Source organism: Python bivittatus, unplaced genomic scaffold (genome assembly GCF_059951505.1).
Source record: "Python bivittatus isolate LINGU-HERP-01145 unplaced genomic scaffold, Pbiv_v1 ctg000610_np1212, whole genome shotgun sequence".
NCBI classification, from domain to species: domain Eukaryota; kingdom Metazoa; phylum Chordata; class Lepidosauria; order Squamata; family Pythonidae; genus Python; species Python bivittatus.
Window position 1 is genome coordinate 47,636,483 of NW_028277088.1, and position 13,751 is coordinate 47,650,233.

At 38.0% G+C, this 13,751-nt stretch overlaps 1 protein-coding gene across 3 annotated transcripts in view; it reads left to right on the forward strand.

The window, feature by feature from the left end:
- Positions 1-13,751, forward strand: part of ITGA9 (integrin subunit alpha 9) — a 228,395-nt gene that overhangs the window by 172,187 nt on the left and 42,457 nt on the right. For all 3 annotated transcript variants that reach the window (XR_015797714.1, XM_088149934.1, XM_088149933.1), the window contains exons 19-23: positions 194-286; positions 2,685-2,764; positions 7,675-7,758; positions 8,232-8,340; positions 13,286-13,393. Coding sequence is in view for 2 of the 3 variants with exons in the window: in XM_088149934.1 (XP_088006060.1) it covers positions 194-286; positions 2,685-2,764; positions 7,675-7,758; positions 8,232-8,340; positions 13,286-13,393 (474 nt within the window). In the remaining variant the exon portion in view is untranslated. The remainder of the gene's footprint in view (positions 1-193; positions 287-2,684; positions 2,765-7,674; positions 7,759-8,231; positions 8,341-13,285; positions 13,394-13,751) is intronic.

A 13,751-nucleotide genomic window follows, 5' to 3' on the forward strand; every position in this document is an offset into this window, starting at 1 on the left:
ATTTCATTAGGAAGAAACAGGACAAACCTATCTATCGGAAGTAAATCCCACTGCAGTAGCTTCCTCTTAGATAAGTGGGTAGAAATGCAGCCTCTGTGCTGCTAAATTAATCTGGATCCCACCAAACGTTTTCTCTGCTATACACTCACTTGCTAAAGTGTTTTTAAAAAGGCTTTCCTTCTGCTTCTTTCAGGATGAGATGGGTATTGCTTGTGAGTTGCTGGAACCGGACTCAGACTTTCTTAAGTGCAGCGTGGGCTTTCCCTTCATGAGATCAAAATCCAAGGTATTTCATGATGACTTTCTACAACAGTGAGGTTTCCTGCATAGCAAAGAAATGTGTGGACCATAGACTACAGGTAGTCCTCACTTACCAACTACAATTGGAACAGGCAACTCTGTCGCTAAGCAGTGCAGTCATTAAGTGAAACATCATGGGACTGCACCGGCTTGCAACATCAGTTCTGGCTACAGTCATTGAGTGAATCACAGCGGGTTGTTAAGTGTGATGTCACGTGTCTGTGACTTGCGACTTCCTGCGGGCTTCCCCATTGACTTGCTTATTGGAATCCAGCTGTGAAGGTCTCAAATGGTGATCACATGACCTCAGGATGCTGTGACCATTGTAAACATGGTTGGTTGTCAAGCACCCAAATCACAATCACATGACTGCAGAGATGCCGTGACGGCCACATCTTCAAGGACCGGTCGTAAGTCTCCTTTTTCAGTGCTGCTGTAACTTCGGTCACTGAATGACTGGTCAGTAAGCAAGGACTACCTGTACTTTGCAAATACAGAGTGGTTTGGCCTTTTGACTGAAGAGATGTTGGGCCACCTCTCTGTTTTTCTTAGAAGGGTCCGCTAATCTTTCCTCACTAGGTAGAATTCAGGAGGACTGTGACAGCTATTCATAACCACAGAGTCCTAATAGAAATTGACTGGGAATTCAAATGGGAGTCTTTTTTAGCTGCCAGAAAATGATTCTGTGAAGCTTCCTTGGCAGGGCCTTCGAAGAGGCTGTCCACCATTGCTGTCCCTAGTTGCTCAGCTGTGTTTTGTATTTTCGCCTGCTATTCAAAGGATTTAAAGGTCAAATGCATACAGCACAGAGCCAATAAAAATAAAATGTCTTATTTTTTTTCTTTTTAACTTTTTATTTGTTGCATCTGTTAAATTAACTCTTGAGATTAAGCTGTTACATTCTGACAGTATTTCTGAATATTTTGAAGCTTAATTCTGTGCTGGGTCAGTTTAAGAGACCTTGCTCCTTGAGGTATAGTAATGAATAGCACCCATACTCCATTATCAAGATGCAAAATACCCAAGGGCAGGAAAATTAATTAGATAAGTCCACAAGCATCACTTTTCATTCTGGGAAGGGAAAAAATGCAATTATGCTAAATTTTAAAATTAACTATTTTAAATTAGTTAATAAAAATTTTATGAAATTAGTTAATAAAATTAACTATTTTTAAATAGTTCAAATAATTCCTTTTTCTGTCCTGATTCTGTATGCATCCAGTCAAGTCAAGTCAATTTTTGTTGGACATGGCTAGATTCTCATTTTTTTTTTCCTAGTCCCTTCCTATTCATATCTCTTCAATTTAGGGAGGAAAATGAAACTTAAGGAAGGGTACTACAGCAGTTTGCAGTAAAAATATGTAAGTTGAATGTAATGCTCAGCGTCAGTTGCTTTCCCTTCAGAACAATTCCTCTTACTAGAACAAGATATGGGTTCCAGAAAAGTTATAAGCCAAACAATTATGCTTTTCCTCCACCAATATCAGGGCTAGATCAAAGGCAACAGGTTGTAATGGGCCGTTATAAGTACTCTGTCCCCTACATGTTTGTGCATGCACCTGTACAAAAGTCTATTTCAAGGGCAACAGAAATGCAAAACATATTTTATTATTAATTTAGTTGAAAATATCTTCCATGCTTTTCAGTAAGTAAAAGACAAATGTTGTGTGTTCAAGATGAACCAGAAAGTTCTTTCTGTGGGCAATTTATCATTTTTTTAATCTCTGGGGTGTTGCCTTACTGTGGGATGTGGGGTGTCAGTGATAAATATTTTCAGTATACTACCAAAAGGTCAATGAGTCAGATTTCATTATATGATTGTAAAACCCAGCTTATACAATTTGTTCCACCAAAGTGTTGCAAAGATGAACCTAATAGTTGAAGCACAATGGCCTTGACAGGCATATAAAAATAGTCCTGATTTCTTATGCCAGTTAAGTGGCAGTGACACCTATCAGCTTTCAGTGGGAGGAACAAGCAGGGAAGACAAAATCCACTGTTCCTATTCCTCCTTTTGAATGATTGGTACCTATTTTATACTCTGTGTGCAATGATTGAATTCAGCTGGAAAATCCCTTGCAGACCACTGTTTACACATATGATTTACCATCTAGCTGTGAGTGCAATTGCAGAGGTCTTTTCCTTGTACTTACGATGCCTCGTCATAGTGGGACAATTGGGTGTGTACCCAGAAAAAACACCATCATATGATTACCCATCTCTGAAAATGTGTAGAGATTTCAAATCTGGAATATGATAAATGATGCCAAATGTATGTTTTTTGGGGAAAATGTGATCATGTAACAAAAGTAAGGTATTCAGATAGCAATCATACTTATTCTAATATCCACAATGTGCTAAATGTTGCTTTCTGTTTCCCTTAGTATGAATTCAGTGTTATCTTTGACACTAGCCATCTGTCTGGAGAAGAAGAAATTCTTTCATTCCTTGTATCTGCTCAGAGGTAATACAGATTTTACATTCAGTTCCCATTGTTGTGGCAGATCAGGACTATGTCTCTGACCTAACACATGACTTGCTTACATTCATGGCACTGGATAGCAAGATGGGTAGAGTCAGAAGTGAAATCAGTACATGGCAATTTGGGGCAGAGTCTATCACTGTCATCTGCTGTAGGTTCATATTAAAAATAAATGCCAGCTTAGGACTCCAAGCAACACTAGATGATTATACCTACCATTTAGATTTCCCATACTATTCCACTGTAGCAGCCCCTATCCTAAAACCCTCCCAGAAAAACTGAGACTAAAGTTCTCATATTTCTGAGCTCATGTAGACAGGCAGAAAATGCTGACTGGTAATTTTGGCAATCCCAACTCATCTGGAGGATACTGGATTATAGAGCAAAACTATTTCAAGGACATTATGTGAAGTTAAAATACCAGCTTGACTAATATGATGCTGATGTCACCATCATGTAACATATCAGTGGACAAGGGAACTTGTGGGACCACTGTGCCCAAGATCCACTGAAATAGGGATCTTCCCCGAGTAATATACTATTGCTCTTTGTTGATCCTAACCAACTAAAGAGAGATTATAATCAGAGCTACTTGCTTTGCTTCAGTATGCTTACACCAGTGAAATTTAATGCAGAGAGAATCTGTTATTCTCTAGCTTATATTTTTCTTCCTATTTCTCTCTGACTTTACTGGAAGAGTTAATTGTTGGCAGGCTTGAAAGCTAAATGTAGAATATTTCAGGGAACATACAGTATAAACCCAAAACTAGCTATACTTGGAGCACACCCATTGGTTTTTATGGGTCTTCTCCAAGTATGATTAAGTCTGGATTCAATACTTAAGTACTTTTAGAAACCCTTTCTTCACTGTAAATAAAACCCAGCAAATACCTTAGCACGATTATCATGTAGGGAATGAGGAATGGTGTTAGTGTATAGATTATAAGAATACTCAGAAAAGCTGAGAACTTTAGATGAGTCCTGAATTAAGAATAATTGCCTTATAAGGAAAAATGTAAGTGGAGAATAGTATTATACAAATCAGCATGTAAGATGATTGATGCTGGTAATCTTGAAATGGCTTATTGTCTGAAGTTCCCCAGAGCACTTTCTATATTCACAATGGATGCTGCTTGCTCTGCTCTTGCATACATTACAGTTGCATCCAGCAGCTCTCCATTTCAATCTTCTCTCAGTGTTTTATACATTACCTCAACCTACACCTCTGGCTACGCTTACTGTAACAGGTAAAATCACTTGTGCCCCCAAAATAGGCTCTACTTGCAGCCAAACTGCTAATGTCCAAATTAGGAAAAAGCAAACAGATTTGAAACTGGGGTAATGAATCAGTTAGTCCTCTGTTCAGATCAGTGAAGGAAAGCAGACCATGCTTTCATTCGTGATTTATTAAGATCTGCCATAAGGTTTGTGTGTGCAGAGGGTTTGTGACGCTAAAGCTGATAACCGCTTGTAAAAAATGACCAGTGTATTGGCTTAATCTCTCTCCATTCTGTCATGACTTAAGATGTAGGATAGGAATGCATGTTTTAATTTCCAACTACCAGCCTAAATTGAACCAAATGTCCAGTTTCTTTAGGATGGATATACTGTATATATCTTCTTAGACATTCAGCTGTGATCAAATTTAGAAGTCATGTAGTTTATATGTCATGTCATGTACAGTAGAGTTATATTTGTGTATGATGTATCGTCAGTGATACCAGTTGGCTGGGGATGTTGTGACTATTCCTTTTTGTGATACGTCCTGTGGCAGGAGCCAGATAATCTTCAAGATGAGATAGATTTATCTACCTCATTTTTACATGTTGTTGTTGTTGTTTAGTCGTTAAGTCGTGTCCGACTCTTCGTGACCCCATGAACCATATCGCGCCAGGCCTTCCTGTCCTTCACTGCCTCCCTGAGTTTGCTCAGTTTCATGCTCATTGCTTCAGTGATGCTATCTAACCATCTCATCCTCTGCCGTCCTCTTCTCCTTTTGCCTTCAATCTTTCCCAGCATCAGGGTCTTCTCCAAAGAGATCTCTCTTCGCATTAGGTGACCAAAATATCTGAGCTTGAGCTTCATTATCGATCCTTCCAATGAGCAATCAGGGTTGATTTCCTTTAAGATTGACTGGTTTGACCTCCTAGCAGTCCAGGGGACTCTCAAGAGTCTTCTCCAGCACCACAGTTCAAAGGCATCAATTCTTCGGCGCTCGGCCTTTTTTATGGTCCAGCTCTCACAGCCATACATTACTACTGGAAAAACCATGGCTTTGACTATGCGGATCTTTGTCGGCAAGGTGACGTCTCTGCTTTTTAATATGCTATCTAGGCTTGCCATAGCTTTCCTCCCAAGGAGCAAGCGTCTTTTAATTTCATGGCTGCAGTCTCCGTCTGCGGTGATCTTGGAGCCCAAATAAATGAAGTCTGTTACTGCTTCCATTTCTACCCCTTCTATTTGCCAGGAATTGATGGGTCCAGATGCCATGATCTTAGTTTTTTTAATGTTGAGTTTCAAGCCAGCTTTTGCACTCTCCTCTTTCACCCTCATCAAGAGGCTCTTTAGTTCTTCTTCACTTTCTGCCATTAGGGTGGTATCGTCCGCATATCTGAGGTTGTTGATGATTCTCCCTGCAATCTTAATTCCGGCTTGTGATTCTTCCAGCCTGGCATTTCTCATGATGTACTCTGCATATACACTCATTTTTGCATGAGTGTAACTTAAAAATAGCTTTCAACCACGCCTGCAAAATCATTATTTACTATTGCATCAGTGAAATAGCAGTTGGATAAAGTTATCCAGAAGCCAGATAAATTTAATTTGATACTGAGGATCTGTACATTTACAGTTATGTAAATAGCTAGCTTTTTTCATTTTAGACTTCCTTTATCCTGATTTCAGATTTCTCATGAGCTTGGCAGAGATGAATGTTTTTGTGTCCTGGGGGATATTGTGAAGTCTGCTAAGAGACAGTTTGAACCAACTCTCTCCATTTGACTATAGAGCCCTCATAATGGGCCCATAGGGATTTGACAAGGAGTGTGTTGAAAACCCTAATGCACAGTGCATACGTCTCATTATTTTAAGCCATAAAATAGTAGTCCTATCTGCAAGTAGACACAGGAAATGATGGGAATCACATGGGAATGATCACTGCTCAGCTGGTGAACTTTTGATCTTGGATCCACCACTTCTAAAATGAAGGGTACTGCTTTTGTTTTTGTTTTCCCTCTATTATATGTTAAAAGTAGTTGCGCTTTTAACTTTAAAAGGACATAGTTTTGCACTTCCTCCATTTTTATCTAGTGTAAAATTCAGAAGTCCCTATTTTAAAAAATAGAAAAAGCTAGGCTTGAACAGTTGGAGGCAATGAAAGAACAGCAGTTACCCTTTGAATATCAAAGGGAAGAAAGTAACTTCAGAAATAGCAGACTTATGGAACAAACACTTACAGATGATGTCTATGCATACCATGAAGTGAACCTCCTCAAATTTGGTACCTTCCAAACACACTGAAATGCATTTCTAGCCATACCCTTACTGAGCTTTCCAAATCAGGTACTGGTGGTTAGGCAACCTGATGAGCCTAACTACTGATTTACCTCAGTGCTTTTACAAATAAAACTTTGCATGCTGAGGTTGTTTATATTTGAACACCAGCCCATGTTTCATTTACAGGAAGTAATTAACAAGAGCATATCAAAATACACAAATACAATATTCACAATAGCATGCCCTGCTCATATTGCATGAAGTAAAAAGCCAAGGACAGTAGCTAAGAGACTGAGCTGATGATTATGATCAAATTCCTGACCTTACACATTTATACTTATGTATATTGTTGTATTTGATTTTTTTTTTTGTCTGCCACAATCAAGAGATTCTTAGGTTACGATCTCAGCAATAAAGTGTCAAGGGTACAAGTAAAAAAGAACAAATGATAAACAGTCCCCCCCCCATTAAACTACATATAAAATCATAAATTGATTGATTGATTGATTGATTGATTGATTGATGTGATTATGTGCCAATCACATAGATAGATGGTCTCCATAATGATCTATCCTTAACCTGGCCTTTCAGGTCTTCCAGCTGTGTACTCATTGCCACTGTAATTGAATCCATCCACCTTACTGCTGGTCTTCCTGTCCTTCTCTTTCCTTCCACCTTTTCCAACATTGGAGCCTTTTCCTGAGAGCTAGATCTTCGCATAAAGTGTCTGAAGTAGATAAAATGTAAAACAAGCTATCAAAAAGCAATAAAAATGAATGGTAACATCTATAAATCAAAGATCCTCTTAAACAGTTCTATATATGTATGTATATAGAAGTATGTACACCAAATGTATTATCATGCTATAAGACCCATGTTTTAAGATAAATCTGTGTTAACTTCAAACTGCAGAGACTTATCAGACCACTGATTCAACTACTTTTGTGTACTAATCTTCTCCAGTCTAGTGCTCTCAAATGTATTCAACTGCAGTTCCCATAACTTTGGACAAGCTGGTTGCTGGGGAAACCTGGACTATGCTGACTAGTAGTGATTTTTCTGGGGATTAGGTAGGGGATTCCTCATCCTATCCGGAGATGATGAGGACTGAAATGAGAAAGGAATGCAAAATGGAGTACCTTGGCTTTTATCAGCAATAAGTTTGAGAAGCTGAATTACACCAGCCTGGAAGCTCCTTCATTGACTACAGCTTGCTTCTGGGCAAAATTTAAGATGCTGGCTTTGATTTACAAAAGACAGCCTGTTTCCATATTAATCTGTTTATGATTGTCACAGGAAGCTCGGGGGGGGGGGAATAGAGAGTGCAATGAACCTTATAATGAGAACCTGAATGAAAAGATAGTATATAATATCCTTGAGTCTCTTGTTTCCTGCAGTGGGAACTTGGAACACAACCTTCAGGACAATTCTATCACTTTGACAGTTCCCCTGATGCATGAAGTAGACTCATCCATCACTGGGTAAGAAAGTAAAATTGTTTATTTTTCCTTTGTTTATCAATAAGGGTAGGAGCAAAATGTTTCTTTTTTCTCAAGTAATTTCTCAGACTGTAATACTAGGACTGATTGCCTGTCCTTATCACAGAAGGATTATGGATTAATTAAGGCACTAGAAACTACCTTAAACAAAAAAGAAAAAAGACATTACTTCTGAGGTCGAGGCAGATGTTTTGGTTCAGATCCACTAGACCAAAGGTTGAGGTCAAATGTTCTGGGATAGTACAGGTCAAAAGGAGGCCATACTGTAGGCCTGTCTGTTTAATTTTCCAGTCATAACTCTGTTTATATTTTCCTCTCTGTTATGTGATAATAGTACTTAGAAAAGAGATACCGAGTTTCAAAAAACGATTAGGAGCAGGAGCTGATTTGTGCAACCAAAATAAAGTGAGGTCATTAGTCACATTCTTATATGATCTTGTTTTTCTCTTCTTCAGAACGGTGTCCCCCAGTTCTTTTATTTATGGGCAGTCAGTGGCAGCATCTCAGTTTACCCAGCTGGAAGATTTTGAGTGTCATTTTCAGGACTTAAATTTTACTCTTCAGGTAAAAAAATAATAATGATGCAGCATAGCTGTGCCTGCTAGTGGGCATATTAATATTTCTGGGATTTTGCTGGCTATAAAGAAAAGAAGCCAATGAGTGTATGTTCTTTGCTACAGTACAATAAATGAGGCTTCTATGGCTCTGTGGACCTTTTGAGATGGTAAGCAATTTTTTGAACTGAGGCTTACATTCTGTCCTTGATTGGCAAGTTGGACAGGGATCATAGTAAAAAAAAAAAAAAAAAGGTATCACCAGAACAAACTTACTTTTACATAGATATATGCATACTGGTGGTGGGCAATATTTGGATCTAAAGCAGGCAAGGGTGTAACCTCCTTAATGCCTCTTTAACCCAAACAAATATTTTTCTGGCATGTGTGGCTACTGTGTAAGACCAGGAAAGGCTTGGTTTCTATAGGGAGCAGCCAAAGGATGCAGCAAGAATGCTCAGGCCAGATCTGAAGCATCTTTGCCCACTTCACATTTGCATACTGCCCATGTCTCTGATCAAAAAGGATGAGTAAATGGATCACAACATTTTTTTCTGGTTGAGGGTTAGCAACCCTGTGGATTTTGGGGTTCTGTGCCACGTAATTATTTTCTTTGTTTTATGGCAAAGTATTAAAACAATATAGTTAAGATACACGTTGGGATTAGAAGGCATAATTTAGGGACCTAGTTTTTGTTTTGTTTTTCCTTTTTTGGTTTGTGTAGCTGATTTTTCCTCCAAAGCCCATGCCATGTCACCAAGTACTTTCAATTGTTCCCCCTCCCCCCCAATTTCAGACATGGTTTACCATATAGAATGAGAAGAGGGTACTTTCTTAAGAAATGCAAATTCTAAGCACCCTGTCAGTGTCTGGAATACATTGTAGAGTTATGTGGATCCTAGTCATTGATATTTTCAAGGAATATGTTTTTCTAAAAAAAAAAATAGTGCAAATTTAATGGCATTATTAACACAAATGGAGGCCTTTCTTTCACTCTCCATACCCATTTCCAGGATGCAAGACAAAAATAATAGAAATAGTAATAATTTATTAAACTTGCATGCTGCCCAACTCTCAGTGATTCTGGGTGGCTCACAACAATCAAAGAAATTACAATAAAATCAATAAAAGATAAAAGATAAAGATAAAAGATGACAAGCAAGACAGACCAGACCTAATTCTGAGAACAATGTGTAATTTAACAAAACCAAGAGAATTGTCATCCCAGTAAACTTTTTGTGTGAGTCATGAAATCCCTGTGTATGGTAAGATCATTTGTAATACATCCAGACAAAAAGATTCAGAAGAAAAGATCCATTGTGGGATTAGACTTGTAGAGGCACAATTGGAAGATGCCATTTAAACTACTGAGAGTTGCACTTTAGAGTAGGGCACTAACTTTGGGACATCCTGGCTCAAATCTCTAATTATTCATCAACCATTCAATCAGTCAGCCTAATTTATCCCACATGTTTGTTCTGCATGGAAAAGAAGCGCCATGTAGACACACTAAGCAACATTATTTCTGGAGAAAAAAAAGTAACATTACCAGTATTACATTTAGGACTATTACTGCTACTGCTGTCACTGCCACTATTAATACAAATACATTGTCAAACTGAGCATTTCTTGAATATAGCAACAAGCAACTGTTCAGCCTTCTCCAAACAGGTACCTTTCAGAAATGCTGGACTATATCTACTGTAATTTACAGTAAGGGGCATTGGCTATGCTGGCTGGAAATTGTGGGAGACATAGGCCAACTTCTCTGGAAATCAGTAAAAAGAGAATGGTTGCTACAACTGTTGACCTCTCTCTGATATTATGTACTGTTTCACCTGGTATAAGTCTTTCTCCCAGGAAATCCATAGATATACCTGTGTATTCTATGGAACAGCATCCCCCCCCCCCCCAGAGATCCATATGGGTCCCACCCTGACAAGGTTGAGAAAGTTGTTTAAAACCTGGCTATTCTCCCCAGGCCTTGGGGTAGAATGGGTGCTGGCCCCCATTAAGTAGATGTGATGATCTATGTTCTTATTAGAAGTATTTTCTTGCTTTTAAAGTTGTAAGCCACCCCAAATCTTGTGAAGTCAGGTGGCTTTTAAATTGGAAAATAAACAAACAAACAAATAAATAAATAAGGCATACTACATGCCTTGTTCAGCACGCTTGCGGAATGTGTAACCCAATTAGGCAAAAGTTGTACACTCTTATGCAACATGGAGACTTGTATAACATGGAGGAGAAAACACAATAATGTCCCTTTCTCTGATTGCCTGTAAACAGAGGAAATTGTTAAATAGCTATCATTCCAAATATTTAACTAGTTACATGGGCATCCATGGGGTAAAGAGGAAGGGCAAGTAAAAAGTGTGTGCCATGATGTGAAAATATGATTTATATACTTTCATCAGACATCAGGATGCAAGTATATAAAGGCAGGGTTTGCATCTTGATGACTGTGTGCAGCCATTCTGGTGTAAACTTTGCTTGCTGTGGACTTATGTCTACTTAGTTCATGCTTGATTGGGCTCGATATCAATATATACTGGCCTGCTCTAGGTCTACATTTTAAAGCACCTCATTCCAGATGCAACATTGTTCTACTGATTTATGATCTGCTGCAGATTTCTTCAGTGAGCTAAACTAAAACAAGACCCTACTAGTGATGGATGAATTTAGCTAAGGGACAACGTGCTGTAGATTGAACTGGATCCAGATTTTGCCAGATTTGGATGCAGTCCCCCCCTCCCCCCGCAACAACCATTGGTTCTTAATTTAGTTAAGACTGGGTTAAGTTCCAATCCTTGTGAACTGGCTAACACATAATGTGAAGTAGCCTACAGCCACTTTCCAACTAATGTCTAGATGCCCACACTTACTTTGAAGACAGCATTATTTAACTCAGTGTGTCTTACTTCTGAGTAGACATATATGGTATTTTAGTATCCCAAATCCCAATATTGTAATATCCCAACCCAACATTGAATGTTTTTCCATTCCATTAATATCAGAGGGAGAACAACTGGCTCCATATGTACATGTTCCAACAGTATTCACTGGATTGTGCTCCTGGTTATGAAATGAGTCTATCACATTTCAAAGACTAGTTGAGCCTTTCCTCATCATCCATTTTGCATCCAAATCATTCTTGAGTCTGTACGCTGCAGTGAAGCCTTTGTAACCACTAGGTGGAACTACAGAATGAAAAATTACATTAATGAATAACTGCTAACTTTCTAGGCAAGTGCATTTTAAAAGCTTTTCTGCTTCTCCCAAACATGATGCTATTTTACGATGAATGAATAGCATATGTCTCCCACCACCCAAAGACCACAATCTACAGCAATTAAATAGTCACCGTCATTCACTTGCTTTTCTTTAGTGAAAAAAAATGGAAAATGTGTGTTCAGGCTTGAATTTTAGGACCTTAACACTTCTGTAAACCAAGACATTGTAGTCTTGACTTATATTTTAGAATTTGGGGGGAAGCAATAACATCAACAACCACAGAAAAGAAGATGAAAACCAAATGCAACAAGAATGCTGAATGCTTGACGACTTTCAAAAAGAATATGGTATATAATCAAGAGCACTTTAGCAATTAGATCACAAGCAGTGATTTCCTCCAGCATGGTAGGAAAATATTTTCTGAAAAACTGCTTAAATGCACAGAGATGGACTTTCCTGCCAAAAAATCTGGCCCTAAATTCATTCCTCATAACAGCTGCTGTAGAGCTTTTTTTCCCCAGTTAGGGCTGCTTAAAGGAAGTCATATGGAAAATAGGAGATGCCAGAGGGAAGGCAATGCTTTTTCAATAATTGAATATTTTCATGCTATTTCACAATACCCTCCCCCCTCCATTGTTAACACAGGGAAAAGGTACCCTAGAACACTGATGAAAATGTATGTAAAAAATTAATCCTCTCGGCTCAACTCTAATCAAATTTATCTCTGAACTCCATGCACAAATATGTCAGATAGTCTGTTTTCCATTGATGATGGATTATGTGAAGCAGCATTATTTACAGGAATACTGAATGGCTTTATTGTAAAATGATAGAGTTTTCAGCAGAAACGTGGATAAAGCATAGGTAAACTACTTTGCTTGAAAAATTATGCTAAAAACGTATCACAGATGTAACTAGTAAAAAGTCAGCAGGTTCTGCTTCTGAATAGAAAGAATGCCATGGTTTAAAGAAATTGTAAAAGTATTAAAATATATGGTATGATAAAGTAAATCTAAAAAACAAGGAGCCTTCCATCTCCTTTGCTGCCGAGATTCAAACAACTTTTATACATCTATTTTCATTACTGAAGAATTAATACTTTCTTTGTTGTCTGATATGTTACATTATGCTTGCATTTTATGCAGCAGTTATGTAGAGTTTATAGTGGCTCTAGCTGGATTCTTTTCCCTTTTAAATTCTTTTGGGACTTTGTAAGGATTTGGCATCATGTGCTACCTCTCTTTATCATTCATACATTTCTCAGAACTTGAGCAATGTTTGGAGAATGACGTCTGTATGTTTGGATATTTAGAGTCATCTGGATTCAAACAGCACCATTTATAGACCATGGCATATTCAAAATTCTAAATATACATGACCGTATCTAACTGCACTATTTTATTTTTCCATGTATAAATATTTGGGTCTATGCATGTATGTATACAGGACTGGGATAACTATTAGTCTAATTCCTCTTAAGTGAGATTCACCAAATGGGTCTTGTCAGGCTCTACATTCAGCTTAATAATTTGCTATTCAGTATGTTCTTTTTATCCTTCATATATTTTTATTTCCTATTGGAGAAAATAAATTTTCCTGTTGTCAGCCATTATGGGAAGTAGTTAAATCATGTAAAGATAGGGGCTAAACACAAAGATAGCTGTTTTGTCATACATTTTCTGAAGCATGTACATCTCTCATTTGTTTTTACTTTTCTGAAGATCTACAATGCCGGGCCAAGTACTCTTCCTGGATCTTTTGTTGATATTTCAGTTCCCAACCGTCTCTCAGCTACTGGAGCTGATATGTTCCATATTCGACAGATGATGGTAAGCTAATGTGCAGTGACTTCTTTGTAAAGATCTGGCAATTACTGGATAGTAACATGTGCGTCTATCCCACAGACTTGCCATTTCAAGAATGAAAGTATGATTTAATGCAGTGGTAACTTATGACCGTAAAATGCTCATGGGGGAAATCTTACCCAATTGTTTCTAATAAAGCTGAGTACCTATTAAGTCATAAATACAATATACTATCCTAGTTTTCCCTGTAATGCTCTTCTCCAAGATCATTGGCCCTTGTGTCTCCTATAATGGCTCAGCTGTTTTCCAACCTTTAACCCCAACCACCGTTACTCAAGATATGTACTCCATTACTCAAGATATGTACATTTTGTATAATATA